This window comes from Amaranthus tricolor, chromosome 9 (genome assembly GCF_026212465.1).
Source record: "Amaranthus tricolor cultivar Red isolate AtriRed21 chromosome 9, ASM2621246v1, whole genome shotgun sequence".
In the NCBI taxonomy this organism is placed as follows: domain Eukaryota; kingdom Viridiplantae; phylum Streptophyta; class Magnoliopsida; order Caryophyllales; family Amaranthaceae; genus Amaranthus; species Amaranthus tricolor.
This window is the reverse complement of record NC_080055.1, coordinates 11044427-11065944: the sequence shown is the minus strand read 5'-3', so window position 1 is coordinate 11065944 and position 21518 is coordinate 11044427. Positions and strand designations below refer to the sequence as shown.

Genomic DNA, 21518 nt, shown 5'->3' with positions numbered 1-21518 from the left:
AAGGGTGGAAGGCCTAAAATGGGATCTTCTTCTACTCAACAATCCACACCAAACGATGTGCCTTGCTCCAGTAGTCAACAACAAACGCAAAGTGCAACAGCTGCATCTACTTCATGTATAATGGATCAACAAAGTCAAATATAGAGCTGTATAAGTAAATTAATGTTGAATGTAGTGTGTTGATTTAATGTAAGACATATATTAGTATAAGTATATGAACTGAGAATGTACTCTGTTGTTTAAGATCAGTGTTGAGATGGTTACTAAACTTGATTAGTTCTGAAAATCTGATCTGTTGTTTAAGATCAGCGTTTGAATCAGTGCCTACTGAAGTTGATTGGTATTGAAAATCAGTTTTGTATTAGTTATGAGTATGTGCTGAAGTTCATTGGTTAAGTGCATTGTGTTTTGCAGTATGTAGTTGCTGTATGTAAGCAAATGAACCATCTGTTTGAATCAGTGGTGAAATATGTAAGTAAATTTACATTGCTGTATGCAGCAGTATGTAAATTGTTGTATGCACCTGAGCCATCCAATGTACATTGTTGTGTTCAAATGAGCCATCTGATTTCCAACACCAACATAAAACAAAAGAATTCAGTTAGTGTCAATTAAGTGCAGCAAATTTAGTCATTGTGAAGAGTTCAGTTACTGTGATGAATTGTGTATATCTTCATTGTATGCAGCAGTAACTTATGCAGCAGTAGTATTGAGTCAGTGCAGGAGCATTCTTGAAAAAGAAAGCTGAACTAGTGCTGAAAAAAATCAGTGCTTTGAAAACAAATCAGTGTTCCAAGCAGTAGGCAAACACAACAAATACGTTTTAAGTTTGGGTGCTGCAAATCAGTGTTGAAAAACAAATGTGTTCTGAATGAGTAAGTTTGGATGCTGCAAACACAACAGAAACAAATCAGTGCTGTAAACCAGTGTATGTTGTGTTCCAGGCAGAAGGCAAACACAGCAAACACAACATACACAGCAAACACAACACAGTAAACACAACATACATTACATAAACAGATCAAATGGATATTACAGAGCAAACACAGCCATCTGATTTCCATACATAAACAGAAAGCAAACACAAGTGTATTTACAATACCTGTAAAGAAATTAAATGGAAAAAAAAAACTTAATTCATTCATTCATCATGATCATGTTACAATACCCAAATCACTGTTACAATTATTCTTAAATAGGTCCTAAACTTCAATTATTAGCCTTGATTAATACAAGAAACACCAACAAAAAACAAAAGAACCCTAATACAAAGCTTGTAATCTGATTTCCATGCTTTCTCTCATTCATCCATTTCTTCTGAATCCTTTTAATTTCTGAAATTGCTTGTTCCTTTTCATGTTCCAAGCAACAAACCCTTGATGTCAAAATCTTGATTTCGGTTGCTAATTGTCGCTTCTCCTCCACAAGTTTGTTAGTGACTTCTCTTTGCCAAACAGTCATTTCAGGTTTATCAACCCATTTAAACTTTTTGCATCCCCTCCAATTTTTATCAGGATCATAAAAAACGCAAGTCGTAAACCTTCTTCATGGATTTTCCTTGGTCCATGAAACCCTCCTTGCAAAGGGAACTCCACACCCACATTTTTCAGGTATCGAATTTTCGGTAGAAAACGAAGAAGACATTACTAATTAATTGGAAGAAATTGGGTTCTTTGAATGATTTAGGGATTGGAAATCAAGGAGAAAGAAAGAAGGGAGAAACAACAATGAAGATGAATGATTTAGGGATTTTAGAATGAAGAAGGAGCAGCAACTGATTCAAAACAGGTTGAAATGAATAAGAAGCAAATGTTTATAAGGTCACGTGACTGTCATGTGACTGTCAACGGTTAAGTTAAACGGTCAAACGGTAAAAACCGTTATAAGGTAGTGTTTTGCAAAGAAATGTATTATATAAGGTAGTTTTTTGCAAAAAATTTTAAATAAGGTAGTTTTTTGCAAACAGGGGTATAGAATAGGTAGTTTATTATAATTTTCTCTATAATAAAAGACTTTTGATTAAGACTTTTGGTTAAGACACAAAATTGTATTAATTATTATAGAAAAAGGTAGTTAGTATGTTAATAATAAGGGAAATTATCAATGGTGCCCTTGTACTATTGAAAAATTACAATGGTACCCAACTGCATTTCAGTGGTACCCCCCAATTATATGGTAATTACAACCGTGACCTTAATGATGAATTTTCCGTTAAATGTCCGTTAAATTTGGAATTTAACCTAACCATGGTTAGTTTCTTCTTCTTCTTCCCTTTTCTCTTTCATGGCTGCTCTTCTTCCATGGCTGCTCTTCTTCCATGGTTAGTATGTGCTCCTTTGGCATACCGTTCCATCATCAGGAAACTCGAAATTTGGTTGAAAAGGTGTGAAGATACTGCCATTGGTGTGACTAATCCCTACTGATAAGCTTTGCAGAAGAGTTCTATCATCATCAACATTTGCTCTTGTTTCATCAACTCCATCAGGAGCAAGTGTGAAACTGAGATTCATTGTGCGGATGATATCTTTGAAATTTTGATTGAATTGATTAATTTGTATCAAATGTTATAGCTGTTCCTGGTTTTTTATGGGGCTATCTTCTGCCCATTAATGGTTTTGGTGAACAGTGAAAGAAAGATTGAAAATTGAATCTTGAGAAAATATTCGGCAAGTGAGTTGAGATTTTAATCAGCATAAAAGTCATGAGCAAATAAACAGAAAAATGAAAAGAGATCAAAATGAAGAACTTACAGAATAACAACATTTCCATCAGAGCAATAAACTCCAAACCAAAAACAATGATTTTTATCAGAATTCCAATCAGAAAGGGCATTAAAAGGATCTTCTTCCACCATTTTTTTAAATTCCAACAAAGCTATTCCTGTCAAAATTGTTCATCTTAATTAATTACCCATTAATCTAACAATTTATTCCCATAATTACCCAAAAAGAATCAAGCTTTAAAGAAGCAAATCAATCAATATTACCTTCAGAATTCATGGAACAACAAGGAAGAAGTTGTAGATGAAAAAACAATAACAACAAAATGGGCAATTTCATCATCATTCCATTGAATACCCACAAATTATTTCTCATCTTGAATCACTAAAACAAACAAAGAAATCATGTATCAAAATTCAGTCTTGAATCAGTGAAGAAAGGAAGAACAGATTTTTGAATTGTTCACCAAATTTTTACTTGAAAGTTGAAACAGAGATTATTATACAGAAAAAATCAAATGGAGTTACGGATTAGAAGAGGGGATTAAGCTAAAGGGGAAGAGAGAGAATGAGAAGTTGAAACGCGTTCACCAATCACCAAAGGAAGGAGGGAAGCAATCAACTATCAACTATGGAGCAATATTAAGCCATGGAAGAAGAGCAGCCATGAAAGAGAAAAGGGAAGAAGAAGAAGAAACTAACCATGGTTAGGTTAAATTCCAAATTTAACGGACATTTAACGGAAAATTCATCATTAAGGTCACGGTTGTAATTACCATATAATTGGGGGGTACCACTGAAATGCAGTTGGGTACCATTGTAATTTTTCAATAGTACAAGGGCACCAATGATAATTTCCCTAATAATAATAATAATAATAATAATAATAATAAAAGACCGCTTTAATCAATTTTTTTTGGCTTAACAAATTGGTGAAAAGCTATTTGGTACAAGTTTTTTATGTAATTCGATCCGTAAATAAGTTAAAAGCCATACAACAGTTGATAAAAGTTACTTATCCAACAAGGTTTTAATTTTTTTGGGGATTTATGTAGAATATTTATTTTGGGTCGTATAAGATACTGTTCTTTTTTATTTATTTACTTTACCTTTTGCATGTATGATGTAGTAAATTTTAAGTCTTAATATCTCTAAGTATGCATCATAAAAAATTATAAAAATTATATATTAAAAAATTTTATATCAAGGCAAATCTAACAAGACCTCACATGAATATATTTTATCTTTAATATATATTTCTCTCTCTTAAAGTGGATAAACAAAAAGGAATAGAGGGAGTATTAAATGAATTTATTTTTCTACTATTATTTCATACTTTATTTTAGCACAAATTCTTGTGAGAGACAATCTCCAATTGCGCCGGCCCATTATATATTTTTTAAAATATTGTAAGTTGGCATTAAAAATGATGTAAGTAGACATTTAAGATATTAAAAGTATGCATTAAGGATACAGTTAGGTAAGCATTAAGAATAATGTAAGTAGGCATTGCGAATACGTAAATGGGCATTAATCAATTTAATGGATTAGGCTTGAGATACGTCTCTTAAAGAGATGATCTCTCAAGAGACTAGTTGTTATTTTAGTAAACTCTTATGAAAGTAGGTGAAAAAACAATATACTTTTAAGTTTTAATAATACTTAAATACTAATAAAATTTGGTTTTAATACTTGGCTAATGGGCAATTGGGCATAGACCCAACTCTAAATGAAAATTTGAAAATAAAAAAAAATCTTTTTTATTAAAATTTTGAAAACTAAGAGTGTGAAAAAATTATTTTCAAAATAATTGTCTTTATGTTCGAGCCTACGGTTAAGAGTACTTGTTCGCTATTAGAGAAAACTAGATAGATTCTCGTGTCATGCACGGTTTATGAATTATTTAAATAAAAAATTACTAATTTTATATGTGTAATTAAGTTATCATATGACTCTTAAATCATCTTGAAATTATAAAATTGATTTGTTTTAAAAACTGTTAAAGTATTACTGTTAGATTGAGATATATATTACTAATATATATAAAATATAATCATAAAATCATGCACTAAATAATCTAGATTATAAGTAATTCCATAAAAATAATAGAAATAAATAATATAAATAATAATTTAAATGTTTAATATCTTTGTAAAACCTTAAAATAAGTTTTTATCCTTAAGAACATACTACCTTCATTCCTTAAAGGAGTTCTCATTTGTTATTTTAAGGTGTTCTACTTGTTATTCCTATAAAAATCTTTCTGTTTATGTCACAAATTTTGAACAAAAATAACTTCATTCATCCTGATTTAATATTTTAATAATACTTATGGTCCCGCATATCTTCCACTAACTTCATTTTAACATTTTTATATTCTTTATGGTCCTACATATTTTCCACTAACTTTATAAAAATATTTTTTATTAGTTGTAATCCCCATATTTTTACACTAACTATTATTTAATATTTTTTTTAATATTTATAATCTCCACTTTTCCTCTATTAAATTTATTATTTAATAAAATAATGTCTATCATTTAGAAGATTTTTATTTTTCTTAATTCCCATGAGCATTCCTTATAAGAACTTAATTAAGGAACAAAGGGAGTATTTTTTAACTATAATAATCAACATATAACCTAATTAATTTATTTATGTGTTATAAGTTTGTCAAACATAGGTGATAGAATTACCATTTGAAATTAATTTCACCAACATCTTTTCCTTATTATATTTACTTAAATAATTAATGTATAATCTATTTAATTTGTGTATTTTTTTAATATAGCCATGTAAGTAGTGTATATGATTATCTATGAAAAACCTATTTCAAAATTATTTTCTTTTCTTAATTTATTACAAAAATATTTTAATGAAAATAATTTTTTAAAATAAATAATTAATATGTTATCCGATAATTATCCATTGTAATTAAAAGATACTGCATTTCTTAATTGATTGTGTATGGTAAAAATTAGTAAATAAGATATAGTTTTAAAATCTTGTAAAACAAATCAAATCAGAAAATATTACATGATATGCTAAAAAGGTATTTCCCAGTAAGAACATGAAAAGAGCGGAAAATTTTTTATTGTGAAGTCGACATGTGTCCTAATTGTTTCTTCATTAGTTTATTGTATAGAAGATAGATAGATTAAGTTTTTTTAAAAAGTTATACTAAGACTTTGTTCGCTATTACTAATAACAAAAAAAGAAGATAAAATTATAATTAAAAAAATTGGATCATTTGTTCGTCACTGGTAACAATAAACAAACGATAATATTTTTTTTAATCAATTTACGTACTCATAGTTGCGATTTTTGTTTATTTTAAGTGCCAAAAAATATATTATAGACATTGAGAAAGGAAACAACAACAATATTATCCTATACTATAGGATAAAAATGGGTGGAAATGACGAATTTTTAAACACATTAATATTTTAAAAAATTAAGGCTAATAAAAATATAAAATAGAGGTGAATAAAAAAAATAATTAAATATCTATATTGTAATTGGAACAAAAAATTAATTACAAAGAAACAAAAAATAAGTCGGTAATAATAAGTTATAGGTTACACATTGTTACTCTTACTGAAAATTATTGTGTTGACGGGCAATTAATGAAATTAATATAACAATGGATTGTGGAATAATTTTATTTAATTGCATAATTATTACTAATCAAATCACATTATATCCTCTTTAAAACAATGATATAATCCAGCGAAATCAATGGTTTTTAATACATTGTTATTGAGTGATTGTATATATCTGTATATTTTCTTTCTATATACATTATTGGTTATAAAATTATAAATAAAATTGGAATAATTTTGCAATTATTTATTTGAAATAATTATTAATTTATGTCCTTAAATGCAGAATTGATAAAAGGAATACAAAATTGATATTGGAAAGAATTGTCATATTAATGGCAATTAACACATTCTTGTTGACTTATTATAAATATCAGTTCGTTTACTTTCAGTATTTACTCTGAGTTTCAGAATTATAAACGACTATTTGAAATAATCATTAATTTCTTTACTTGATTATAGAATTGATAATTGGATAAGAAATATAATGTCAATATTATCAATTTAATCAAAAAAATAACATATGTCACAAGCTTCTCGAAACTGCACATGTTATTATACATCAAAATTAATAGACTGTATGATTCTTAGTTAGATATATAGATTTGTTATAATAAAATTATATAAATGGTTTACCTCATTTTTCTTTAATATTTAAGAAATCAAATCCTAAATTAATTAAAATATTCATGTAATCAACTATTATCCACTAAAATGATTCCATTTGTCAGGGTTCTTTAAAGATGAAGTTTATCCTTTACCAACATATTTATTAGTACGTATGATAAATGTATGATTATATTTATGATTGGCATTGTATCGATCTATTTATATTCAATGGTAATTAAATGATTTAAATTATCATACTTTTGTAATACACATTCAATGGTGATGGAAGTAATTGAAATAACTTTCAATTACTCTCTCGGTTCACTTTTGTTCTTTCCATATTCCTTATTTTAAAATTTTAAAATGTTCTTCTAAATTAGAATTATTCTAATTTAGTAATTAATTGAATTCAAGAAAATTCCACTTACCCTTAAATCTATAGAAATTAACTTACAATTTAATTTTCAATGTATTAACTTTCAATATACCTGATGAAACTTAATGATATTGTTATACTTACATTTTAATTGATAGAATTTTTATTTTTTTCATATTAGATTACTTATCTTTCATAGTATCTAATGCATAATTATTATTTTTCTTAATTTCGTCCCAAATTCTAAATAAGAATATAAAAAACAAAAGAAGAGAGTAATATTTATTGAAATATACTTTTCATATTCTATCAAACATATCTTCTTATTATAAATAAGTTGATAATATTATTAATATACCTTTAACATATTACAATTAATGCTACTACATCCTAAAGAATCAAATCATTTAAAACAAGAAAGTAAATCATAATTACATCAAATTTTTTTGTGGAAGCTTTATATTATCCATCATAAATATTTGATCTAGTCATTTAAAAGAAAAAACTATGCAATTCAGATTATATTTAAGATAAATTAAAACTAAATTTCAATATACTACAACATATTATACTTTTTATGGGATATATTTAGTTACATTTAATTTAAATGTCACTACTTTAAATATCTAATAGTAGTAGTTTTAGTGACATTTATTAGACCCTTTAGCAGCATAATGAAAAGTCATACTAAAGTTTTTTTTGACATAAGATTTAGTGACATTTCTCCTAAAGGTCACTATAAACTATAATAACAATTACATATATCATAAAGGCCAACTAGAGTGTCTCTAAATCATTTTATATTAGAACTAAAAAAAACCAAAAATTATTACACTAATAATATAAATCTGTGACATTTTCTTTAATGTGTAAAACACGTTTACAATTTTAAAATATATTGTACTATGATGCCATTTTTCTTATAATTTTTTGCTTAAATAATTATTAAAATTTTCTAGAAAGATGTGATAAATATGTCTATATCATCCAATCTACTATAATTCTTACAAATAAAATAATAACTAGTATACAAACTTGTGCAATGCATAAAGTTTGCTAATATGAAATTTAAAGAAAGAGACTATTGCATATTAGAATTATCAAACTATGATGATAATAAAATGTAATAATATATATAAGTTTTTATAACAACATAAGCATTGTTTGATTGCACCAATATCCTCCCAAGAATTCTTAGGTTGATGGCTTTGCACACAGGAATGATCAGGAATAGGCAGATGTTTAATTTGATATGATCAGTGACCACTGATCTCTGATGAATACCCTTCTAAAGGCAAATATGGTTAGGCAATGATCTCCTTAACAATAGTGAATTAGTCTCATTCAATCTTGAATGGAAGAACTGGACAAACAATCTCCTCAGCAGGCTCCCTTCCTAGACTTCTACTGAGTTCTTGGTGCGGCAAATGACCAAGAAATAAGGACCTCCCACACGTGGCCCATGCACTTCAGTAGTTACCACCTTTGGGAGTAACACCTCTTGGCCAGCCTTGGATTTAAACGGGTGAAAAGATGGCCTGCTTAAGGAGCAACTCTTAGCCTTAGTAGTGTCAGATGCTGGATCAGCTTCCTGAGTTGTGTTATGAGGTACTTGACCCTCAATGAGCTTGTTAACTATTGAGCTTGGATCTTGTTTTGAGGCGCTGGTTGTTGCATATTCTGCCCAAAATTAACTTTTTTTGAAGATGACCATTTTGTAAAATATTTTTGCTGAAATTGCATGCTTGCAAAATTATTATTTTGCCATAATCTAATATAATTCATTCATTCTTGATAATACTAAAACAAATGATAAAACTTTTAGAACTTTCATTTGTCATTTTCCAACATATTTAATAATATGTATAATGCTAAAATTATTTAAAATTAAATAAAATAGTTTATATTATGAAAGATATGCGTTGCTATATAAATTAGTTAATAGTTGTCACTCAAGTATTACTTGTAAAATATTTTTTAGAAAATCATACATCGCTACATAAAGTTTTCAGAAAATTTTTAATAAGTTATACATATAACATATATGATCTTATCTTTAATACTTAAAATCATAATTAATGTAATAAAATCTTTTTAAAAGATACACGATCATATTTTAACCTGTAATAATATTCCATTTAGCAAAGATCTACAAAATCGCCATTTGGTATTTTATAGTTCTTTTATGGTATTATAAGATTTCATTTAGCAAAGCTCTATAAAATCGCTATTTGGATTTTTACACTTCTTTCGTAGTATTGTAAGATTTTTGAAAACGTACCTTTAATACTTAAAATCATTATTAATGTAATAAAATCTTTTAAAAAGATACACAGTCACATTCTAACCTGTAATAATATTCCATTTGGCAAAGCTCCATGAAATTGTCATTTGGAATTTTACAGTTCTTTTTAAGTATTCTATAATATAATATGATAAATTTTTTGAGGCATTTTAAGAGAAATTTTATAGGTTAAAAAAGAGGTCGTGAAACATTTATATTACATAGAATAATAATCCTATAATATCATAATAGTTTTATGGGTTAGGACTAGAGACCCTAAATCAGGGTCAAAAATGGTTGTTAATATTTACGAAAATAGTGATTACCTTTAAGATTCAAGACCCACAAAGTAATGCTTGACTTAGGGAAGAAACATTTGCTTAACAGGAAGGATAATTCAAGTGAGACAAAAGAACGGTGCATTTAATTAAAAGTTGTCTCATAAGTACATATATAGTACATAGATCACTCAAATAGTAATGCCAAGACGTTATCTTTTGAATAGAGGGACACGTGTTAGACGCTAAGGAGGGTAACTCTGATTAGGGCATTAGTTGCACTATTGGAATTGCTTATGACATTTATTGGTGAATTTCAGGACATTCCCTTACAACCCAATGATGGATTATAAATACTCCATTTTGCGCCATAGATTAGGTAACTAATTTTTCTACAAAAGAGATGATTTGACTCAAGCATAAGAACAACTTAATACTTGTGCATTGAATAAGAACTATTTCATTAAATTCTATTGATCTTCAAAAGACAAATTTGAAATCTTTAAGAACATTTATTGAATAAAGACAAGTTATTCATTGAATTCATATAAAGCCTCATGCTAAAAAAGCCCTAAGTAATAATCCACCTTGTTGCCACTGTGCACTTGAAAGGTCTTGTAAGGAATCCATATCTTATAAACACTAACTTAGGCGTTAGAGTAAGTCCCTGGAAAACCATTCTGGGCATTCTTAATGCTTGTTGACTGTTCAGGATATTAGGGTATTTTGTAGAGTGGTCTTAATGTAAGATTTGACTAGATAGCAAGAACAAACCTCTAATATAGTTTTAACATTTGCATAAGGATTATCTTTGGACTAATCTTGACTTAGTTCATAATTAATTATGTCCAATACAAACGCAGAAACAATAGTAAAATTTAAAAACACAAATTAGGAAAAAAGAGTATGATGGATGTAGCACAATTGAGCTAAATCAATATAAAAATAGCTATTTTGTTTTATTATTATTATTATTATTATTATTATTATTATTATTATTATTATTATTATTATTATTATTTAGGGGAAAAACTCTTTATTTAAAGGTCTTACATATCAATTAAAGCACATAAATCAGCTCAATGTCATCCACACTCTGATAAAAAACTTAAATCAAATCAAAATTTTAAAAATTGAAATTTCTCAACAAACCAAGACCTTCTCATATATTAAATGTAACTCACTTTTCGAATTTAAACTAGTTATTAAAGAAACTTACTCATGATAATGGCTTTTTTTAATCAAAACAATGATCATAAAATAGTAAATTTATTTTATACACCATCTTAAATTAAGGATTATACCTTCATGCATTATATTAAATACATGCAGTCAATGAGAAATTTCATGATCTATAAATTGCAAATTACATTTATCGCAATAATAATAGAAAAACGTTAAGAAGTCAAAATCATCATTCATGTTGCTGTCATAAAAGTAAATGAGCAACTAATTAGCTTGCAAATACCCCCACAACTCGTAATCTTAAAAATCACACAATTATTGACCATCGTCTATTCAAAATACCTATAACCCTTTTAAATTAGAGAACAACTCAATAGTTCTATTCTTGGAATCATTCTCATGTTATTTGCAGCTCCGTCTTCTGGTAACAACAAAGGTATCAATGATAAAGATAATAATAACGTTAAAATCTTAATTCTAAAATAGACATTAATTTCTGACAACTTGAAAACCACAAAGATTTCCAAGATCAAAGTCATCACTAAACACTGTTAGTGTTGAATGATGATGGTAGCTCATCTTATCCCTTAATCTTGTGATCAAATATTCGATCTCAATCTATAACACAGTGCACTCTATGTCCGGTTATCTACTTCTTTAGGGGGTCGAGAACGAGAGAATTAGTCATTGTTGTCCACAAGGGACGCACAATAAAAAAAATCATGATTAATAAGTCAACTCATGATTGAAACAGAGATACGAGGACCCTAAAATTGCACCAATAAAAGGGTAATTCTAGGATACAAATATTACAATTTTGTGAAGTCTCGCCTCCTTCTGTTGTCTCCACTGTATCTCAAAATTTGTTCTTCCCCTTTCTTCTATTTCTTACATCAAAATTTGCTGCACTTCACCCTTATGCTCTCTTTATGTATTCACCATTCTAATCATCAGAATTTAGTAAAGAATGATTCTTTCTTTTCAATTCACTCAAATTAACTTGAATTTCTGTACCTTTTCCAATTGATTTAATCGTTCAATTCATGGGTTCTTCTTGTTGTTAATTAATCTAGTAAGTTCTCTATCTTTATCCTATGCTTCTACATTTTTGTTTTGTGTTTTTTTCCCGTTTGTTGAACTCTTTATTTTACTTCCTTCCCTATCCAAAATTTTCATTGTTTTTGTTTCTGGGTTGAATGTTTTAGAATTCTAGTGGTAGGGTTTATTTGATAAAGTTTGTATCTTTTGTCATTTATTCAATGTCATTTTGTTGTGTTTTTTTGGGTTTTATCCCTTGATTTTTCATGTGCTTGATAAGTGGGATGTATAAAGTTGTTTTCTTTAGTGATTTTTACGGGAATTTGGTTTGAATTGTGGAATAAATTGTTATGATTAAATGGGTTGAATTGCTTTTAAGGTTTGAAGGTTATACATTTTTGGTTGTCTGTGGAATTTTGATCTTTCCCCCCCTCCGTTTTTGGGGTTTTTGAGTATAAATTAAGTGAGGATTATGATTTTATCTGACAAAAAAAATTAATTTTGACAAAATTTTGTTGGTTTGATGATCCTTAGTCTAGATACAATTTTGAATTTCACTGATGATGATTAGTAACTTTAGCGGCTGTACTTGTAATCTACCATTGACTATTGGGACTTTTTTTAAAAATAAAATTTTGATTAAATGTGAATGAAGTCTGGTTTACTTTAAGTTTACCAATGATCAGTTTTGTGGTAATTTGTTGATTTGATTATCTGCCATTTGTTTCGTTTCTTCTTGAAATGCTATTATTGGTTGGTTGAATTGAACACCTTTGTGTATTTAGAGTTCTAAAAAGAGCATAAGTCGTAAATGACATACGCTAGCTGGTATTGTCGCCAAAGTTTAATGATCATGATTTTGGGTTCTCCGTATGGAAATGGATCCGATAAGGATTTGCTTTAAACTCCCACATAGTCTCTCTTGTTCACGAAATCAAGAGGCGCATTGTCGAATGTAATGCACAATTCTTAAAAAGGATAATTCAGTAGAAATTCTAGATTTTAATCGGTTAATAGATTTTGGGGAATTAGAAAAATGTAATTTTGTATCACCTTTTTTTCCGAGATTGAGAAGCATAATTATTTAGCTCCATAGAATTTTAGTGAATATTGATATTCAAAATCCTTTCCTTGACTATCAATTGTTGAATCAATTCTAAAATTCACTTTTAGCGGTATGACATCGTAAAAATTCACATTGGTGTAGGGGAGTCAATGAAGGAATATGAGGGGGGGAACTCTGAGGAAAATCCTTGAAGTTATTGGTCGGTGGAATGTACACAATATTGTTATTGCGAAGCTCAATTCCTTGAATACAGTTTTTGTTTGCCATCATTGAATGTATTTGGCATTCAACACTTCAATTAAGTATTATTTGATTTTGAAGATCATATGCTTTAAGCCGTTTTCTTTAGCGGTTTATATTCCCGAACTTTCTAAATTTTTCAGTTAACATGTATCTATTGTTTTAAATGAAAATATTTCATCTGTGACCATGTTGCATTATGTGAGTGCATCTTGGAATCTTGGCATTTTCTAGACATTGGCTTGCACTTGCCTTGTAATGAATTTTTTTCAACAAATGGAAAATTTGCTTAAATGAACTATCTAGATATTTTTATGAGGTACCAATGATATTCATTCTGCTTTTGATTTGATAGGTGTTGTCTAAAGGTCCACCGAGCGGCAACTTGCCTTCGGTGTAGTTGTGGTGGACTTTCTCTACAAAGGAAAAAACGCATAATGGGTGGCACATTTAACCCTCAGATTTTAGTGGAGAAATTAACAAAGCTCACCAATTCTCAACAGAGCATTGAGAGTATCCTTTTCCGCCTAAATTTTAGCTGCTCTGTAGTCCGTTTGTTTTGTTTCCCTTCATAATTAGTTTGCTACTTTTGTTTATGTTTAGCTTAAGAATAGGATAAGTGAATAGCAATTTTCATGTTAGTAAGTGGATGGAGCAGTTCCATGGTTCTTGGACCTTGAAACTGACCTTGAATAATTTGAGCATTTTGCTTGGATGAAAGTTCAATATGCTTTTTATTTATGTGTTCCAAAGCTTTACTTGAAAATTACCGTTTGTTTTTGTGATGATTTACTCAGTGATCTCATACAAGAGACATCAGCTGGTACTGTATGGTCATGTTATTTCATATTCAGTTTATACTTTACACTAATTTATCAAGTTTTCATGTTATGTATATACATACTTCTCTGTCTCTTTGATTTAACTTCAAAGAGAAAGTGGGGTGTTTTTAAGAATATGTGGTAATAATGAAAAGAGAGAATAAATTGTGTGGATGAAATTATAAAAGAGTTAGAATGTATGGATGTGATTAAAAGAAAATGGTGGGTCCATTTTGAAAAATAGAAATGATGCAAAATGAGAGGAACATTTGAAAATGAAAAATGATGCCAAATGAGAGAGCCAGAGGGAGTATAGGTTTTTTGACAAGCAAAAAGGGAATATCGACTTCCCAAAATGGAATATGATGCTAAAATGTAAATGAGAGGGATGGAAAGAGTATGGGTTTGTTGAGAAGCGAAAAGGGAGTACCTAACGTAATCATTAATTTATTTTTCTTTTTTTGCACTTCTCAGCTTACCTTGTAAAGCGTTTTTTACACGTACATTTTATGGTTGACGCTATATATTTCCCATTTGTATCTGTTGGCCAAAAGTACACTTTTTGTGAGCTTCGGAAACTATATTTGGATTTGCTACTTGATTTTTTAAATTATTGATGATTGATTGTAAAGTGTTTTACTACTCTTTCTGGTCTAATCTGCACACTTTGATTTTATAATCCTTGACTTTAGAAAGCTCTGTCACATTGGTGTATATTTCACATGAATAAAGCAAAACTGGTCGTTGAGACTTGGGAGCACCAATTTCATAACTCTCCTCGTGAGCAACGGTTGGCTTTTTTGTATCTTGCGAATGACATCTTGCAGAATAGTCGGAGGAAGGGTACTGAATTTGTTACTGAATTTTGGAGAGTCCTTCCAGAAGCACTGCGTGATGTTATACGCAATGGGGATGATTCCGGGAAAAATTCAGCTCGTAGATTGGTAAATCTATTTGTTACTCCCACTGTCCTTTTGAGTTAGCTACATGTTTTTTGTATGTGCTCTTGGCAACATTTTCATTTTTGATAATGGTCTCACGTTCTCTCTCAATCTCATTCACATATTTATTGCATTTACTTGTTGTTTCGTATTCTCCCCCTACTCGAGCAAAATCAAAGGGGTTGAGGAAGTACATAATATTAGATCTCCTTTTTGTATTTTTGTTCATCTGATTATTCCTTATCACATTTGTCACGTGATTTTGATTTGTGAAGCATGTGCGTATGGCATTTTCTTGCATATAGAAAGTTTTGGATTCTAAAAAACCAAGAGCCTATTGGATTCCTCAAAATGGCCGGCAGGACTAGTTGGATAAGTTTTTTGACGTTCTAAAGTCTAAAGCTGAATAGATAGAAAAGTGGAAACAAGTGTCAAACTCGAACAAATTCCCGGATCACTTGTTTCCTTTTTTATAACTATGAAAACGGAGGGAGGTTGAAGCTGAGATGGGTAACGGCTTAAACTCTATATTTGTTTACTTTTTTAATCAAAACATAATAATGATCTTCTAGAGCACAGGTAAATATCCTAAAAGATCACGCACTTTAATTTTTTAAAAAGAACATAGAAAGGAATTTTTATAGTAAATTATTACATTTTTAATCATTGTTTTTCCTCAGTTTTTGATCTGCGTCTGTATCACATTCTTTCAAGCCTGCGTAGGCATGTAACCGACTATTTTCTCTGTCTTTTCCTTATTCCTCTGAGATGTGCAAAGTGGAAACCTTGATGGGAATGCTATTGGGATTTTTTAGTGTTAAGGTACTTTTGCATAGGCATGTACTGTGTTCTAAAATGTGCACTAAATGATATTATTGTTTTCCCTAAGCATCTCATGTTGGTTAATTGAGGTGATGTTATTAGATTTCTGTCTGGAGGTCTGCTTTGAATTTGTAATGCCTTGAATACACTTTACCGTCTTATGATTTTATTTTACACGTGTGAAAATCACTAGCTGCATATTTGTATTGTTTATTTTCACATTCAACATCGAAAGATTTGGGAGCTTGCGAGTTGCTTCATGTAGTAGAATCTAGTCAATTGTCAAAGATTTTGTGCAAGCATAACTGGATTTTGCTGTTTTCTGATTTTCAGGTTTTATAAATACGTGACTCATACCATGCCTTTCATTTCTTTCGGAAAAATTGATTCCTTTTAATAGTTCAACCTTCCACCCCTTTTTGTTTTAACAACTCCACCTTTCACTTGTTCCAGAATTATTCCACTTTTTATAATTTCATTCTCTTTTTGGGGATTGTATTTAAATAAAAGGTGGGGCTGACTTGAGAATGAAGTTATAAAAGGGTGGATCACTGTGGAAAAAGTGAAAGCCGTGACTGTTAATTGAAGACCGTTAAAAGGTTGGATTGTTATTGTCAAGTTTTTGTTTTTTTCCTTTTCGGAAAAATTGTCAAAAATAATCCAACCTTTCACTCATTCAATGTGAATAATCCCGCCTATTGATTATTTTCTAATAATCTCATCTTTAATATGTATTTGCTCCCAGCATACCCTATGGGTGAGGGGAGGGGTGGTGTTGTGGTGGTTTAGGGGGTGGGGTTAGGTTTAGGTCAGTGGGTATGCTGGGAGAAAAAGCATACAAAAGGTTGGATTATTAGAAACTAATCCAAAGGTGGGATTATTCGTAGCGGATGAATAAAAGGTTGGATTATTTTTGTCAATTTTTTCTTTCTTTTTTTGTATTTTCGATTATCACATGAATTTATTTAGCAGACCCTTTAGAAATTAGAAGTTTATTGCTGTTGTTTGGACAGCAAATAGTTTGAAACTAAGCGATGGACTTTGTATGCATGCTTAAGTTATAAAAGTTGTTCTCCGTTCCATTACCTTGGAAAAGATGTGTGCAATACTAGTTCCTTTGATCATCTATGCTCTAAGTTTGTGGTTTTCCAGCAATGTAACAACCTTTTACTTTTCTGTGCGCTTATTTGGCACTGCAGATTAGTATATGGGACGAAAGAAAGGTTTTCGGTTCAAGGGGGAACATCCTGAAGGAAGAGTTTATGGGCAGGCAACCAGAAAATAATTTAAACCGAAATGGGTGGCAACTCACTCCGAAACTTGTGAGAAATTTTGATTGCTATTATAGTTTAGTTGTATTATTTTCTGCATAATGATGTCATTTATAATGCAGTATTCTTCAATTGGCCATGCACAGAGAAATGCCGCTGGGAATATGTTGGACAAAATAGTTGCAGACTATGAATTAATTTATGGAGGTCAAGTTGATGAAGATAGATTGTTGAGTAGATGTACAAATACAAATAACTGTTTAGAGAAACTAATCAAGAATATTGGTGGCAATGTGAATTCAGGTAAACTTAATTTTTTTTTTTTTGAGGAATTGATTTTTAAATTGTTGGTTTCTTCTTAATTATGTTCTCTCTAGGTAGATATATTTAGAGGGTAAATTTTTGAAATGGGAATTAAATCTAGTTTTATTTGGACTATTAGTCTTAGGCTATGCTACTTGGACTCGGGTACTAATGTCAAATACCGGTACGTGACCAAGTGTCAGATACGTCTAAATATTCAATTTTACGCCTAAAATGAAGTGTCTAAGTGCCATACAATGTCCGAGCATCAAGGATCGGACACAGGTACGTGAAGCAAAATGAAGAGTCCGAGTAACATAGGTCTTAGGTTTTGTTACTTAAGGATGTTAAGTTTGACCCCGGCATTCAAGTAAGCATGCTATGCTGCTCTCTTAGCCAACTATTTTCTGCCTTGAAGTGAATAAATATGTCTTGGCTTGTAGCTCCGAGTGTTTAACCTTTTCCTTTACAAGAAGCTTACTTCTCCTTAGCAATCGTGTCTGGAGGTTGTTGGAAATTGGATAGTGATAATTCATTGATTATGTTGGCTTGTGAAGTTGGTCAATTTACGAGTAATAAGTAAACAAAACGGGTTTAGAGAGAGAAGTGTGACGACGAATGTGCACTTTGCGCAAATATGATTTGGGCAAACATGTTGGTACACATATAACTCTATGGAAATAAGCCAAACGTTTAGGGTAGAGGGTTTATATGTTTTAGATGTTCAATGTAATGTTTTGTTTGGAATTTTACAAGAATATATATATATATATATATATATATATATATATATATATATATATATATATATATATATATATATATATCATTTATGCAAGTGGTAAAAAGCTCATGGGTGTTATAAACTATTTATTTTCCCAAAACATAGGGAGTAATTGATAAAATGAGTGATCGGTAAGCTGAATAGAAAGACGTAGCGTAAGCAGTGTGTAATTAGGACTTGTTTATTTCTTTTTCTTCTCCCGCCAATTGATTTTTAATTAACTACTGAGCAAGTCTTTCATGCTTAGTGCTAACTCAAGTTACTAAGTCAAATAAGAGGCTGCTAGCACCTGGAGTTTATTACTTGGCTAATGCCAACATTTGGTTCTTTTCACAATATGTTTTGCGTCTTTTGACTCGATACCCAGTTAATGTATTACAATCTGTTTGGAGACAATGAAATACGATGCACGTTCCTTTTTTTTATTACAATGTTTAACTTGTGATCTTCTTTGGTTTATGGCTTATCTACAAATGCTAATCTGTTATTGATCTGAGCGATATATGTTTCAAAATACTTTGTTATTCAGGTAATTTTGGTGGTTCTGCATTTGCTGAAGAATTACGAGGACAGCATTCTGCGTTGAGGGAGTGCATAGGGCAGCTGACAACTCTTGAATCTTCAAGGGCGAATCTTGTATCACATTTGAGAGATGCTCTCCAAGAGCAGGTAATTGTATTCGTTTACCTCTAGCCTAATTCTCCAAATTTTTTTGTGTTATTATCCATCTGTGGCCACATAAAATGGCCGCTTTTTCCTGTTTCAATGCTCCACATAATTAATGGCTATGTTTAGATTTAGGAGGCTAGAGGTGCTATGTCATATAAACTTGCATTTCAAAATGATGGGTTTTAAATTAAGTTTATCTTTGAAGACTGTGAAGTGCAAATATAACCATCTAATATAGCTGATTTTGATTTCCGACAATTTTTTTTTGCTACTATTTATCGGTTATTTTTGTGGTCATGTGGATAGAGCCTAGATTTAAGGGTTTTCCTTTGTCCTACGCTTCATGTTTCACTCTGAGAGATGTTTTGTTCGCAGGAATCAAAATTAGATCAAGTGCGTAGTCAACTCCATGTAAGTATGCTCCATATTTTCTAGTTCTTTGGTTTTAGATCATAATAAACTATAGTAAAATGACTTATTGGATCATGTACACTTGTTTATTATGTGAAGTTGCAGCTACCAAGGGTCAATCGTAAGTAACCTCTTTGTTATCACTAAAGGGTAAGGTTGCGTGAATCTAACCCCGAAACCCCATTTAGGCGGGAGCCACTTAATGGCGTTGGGGTATTGGAAAATGAACTGTTATACCACATGTTAGATAGGAGTACTAATGGTCCCTTTGATAATTGGTACTAAATGGTAGGAATGATTATGGAAAGTTAGTGTAACTTTGGAAGAAATATCTCTTGACAATTTAATGGCCGTACTTATTCTCTTTTAACAATCTCATTTTCTTCATTAAAATTCATTCCAATGCATTACCATTTGAACATGTGGTATTGGTGGTAATGGAAAATTATGAACAACTTTTTTATGATCAAACTTTCATTACCATGAAATGACATGATACATATCATAAAAATTTACACTCCCAATCATTCCCATTACCAAGAATTAGTACTATTAACCAAACGGGCTGAAAGAGTACAACTACAACAATGCCAAAGCTTGTGGTCGGCTATATGAACTAATAGATAAGTTTAGTGGTCGTCTACTTGTACTATAAAGTTCATTTAGAATGCATGTTATTTACGTTGTTTCCTACTTCCTGCAATTAGTGCATTCGGTACTTAATAGGCCAACATTTCGGTACTTGTGCATGTCATATATTTTTGTAAGTCAACCATTCTGTTTCTTAAGAAAAAAACTCATTCCTTTTCTTATTCAGGCTGCTCAACAGCGATCAGATCAAGTTGCTAATGTCTACAGACAATTTGGTAGCTCCGACAATGGCATGCTACTAGATGAGCTGAGTATGAAAGATGCTGATGATCCCATGGCCCCACCTGGTTTTGCTCCTGGCGAAAGGCAAGGAAACCCTGTTGTGTACACAAGACAAGCCTCAGTACCGGATGAGTTTGCTTCTGCTGAAGACGATTCCCGAAAATCTACGGCTGCTGCAGTGGCAGCTAAGCTTACTTCTTCAACTTCTTCGGCAGAGGTATTCGGCCATGTCATCACTTCCTTGGTATCGGATGTTACCTATGGTAATAACAACGCAAACGAATTCCTAAATGATCCCCAACATTCTGATAAAAGACCCAAGCTAGAACATGAAGCGTCTTTGTATGCCCCACCTCTGCCGCTACCACCACCACCACCACCTCCTCCACCTCAGAATCAGCAACTGCAACCTCCATTACCCCCATATCCGCATCCTGATTCCTTCAAATCAGCTACGGGCGAGCACCCGCCCCCGCCCCCGCCCCCGCCATCTTCTTCCCCTCCACCACTACCCCCTTTGCCACCGCCATATCCAATGGCTTCTCATTTCATGAATTTCAGCTATTCGATACCCCAACCGCCACCTCCCCAGCCTCTATCCGGATACCCTCCTAGTATGTCTCCTTACGCCGCTCATCCTGTTAATCCTTACCAACCGTACCCTGGACCCGAAGGCGGATTATATCGTCCATCATCGTCTATGCCCATGGCTCCAATTTCTCGTCAACAAACTTTGTAGTTCCCTTGAGGCGATTGGATTTAGGAGGAAGGAAGAGTTGAATAGGCTTGTTTCTTTGTAGAAACCTTTGCTGCAATTTGTACTTTTGGAGGTTATAGAGTGCACAGTTAGAAATTTGAACATAGCAGCAGCACAGTAAACTGTCTGTAATATTTAGCATTTAGACCATAAGAATGATAGATTTAGATAGTTCTAAATATGTTGTGATTGTATCTGATGTGCTGATTGATTATTTTTCCTGATGTTGATCATAATTTTAATAGTGAAGGAAATTTAAGGGAAACTTTTCTGTTTGTTAGATTTTTTGAAGATAATTATATTACTATTCTCCATTTACCGATCACTCTTAGTTGTATTTTATTTTTAATTTATAAGTTAAAATATAGTCATGTATGATCTTATTTGATTTATATCGATGTGAATTTTAATAATATTAATTTTTTTAAATTCTTAATTAAGAATAATAAGAGATATTTAGGATGAGAAT

General features: G+C 30.9%; 1 protein-coding gene and 1 long non-coding RNA gene across 3 annotated transcripts; one reads left to right on the top strand and one right to left on the bottom strand.

Annotated features, from left to right (window-relative positions):
* Positions 1–2692: 2692 nt before the first annotated feature.
* LOC130823727 (uncharacterized) lies at positions 2693–3362 on the bottom strand. The gene is made up of 3 exons (XR_009046618.1): positions 3248–3362; positions 2987–3104; positions 2693–2880 (listed from the first exon to the last, which is right to left on the bottom strand). It is a non-coding gene; the product is annotated as an uncharacterized LOC130823727 (long non-coding RNA).
* An 8370-nt stretch (positions 3363–11732) lies between these two features.
* LOC130823726 (uncharacterized) lies at positions 11733–21382 on the top strand. 2 transcript variants are annotated; one of them, XM_057688460.1, is made up of 8 exons: positions 11733–12125; positions 13753–13910; positions 14915–15162; positions 17181–17303; positions 17375–17555; positions 18869–19008; positions 19384–19419; positions 20237–21382. In XM_057688460.1, the coding sequence occupies exons 2-8, from the start codon at positions 13835–13837 to the stop codon at positions 21029–21031; spliced, it is 1599 nt and encodes a 532-aa protein (XP_057544443.1). In that variant the 5' UTR covers positions 11733–12125; positions 13753–13834; the 3' UTR covers positions 21032–21382. The 2 variants fall into 2 exon arrangements, with proteins under 2 accessions (XP_057544443.1, XP_057544444.1); XM_057688461.1 differs by having other exon boundaries at positions 17399–17555; positions 20237–21380.
* Positions 21383–21518: the final 136 nt, after the last annotated feature.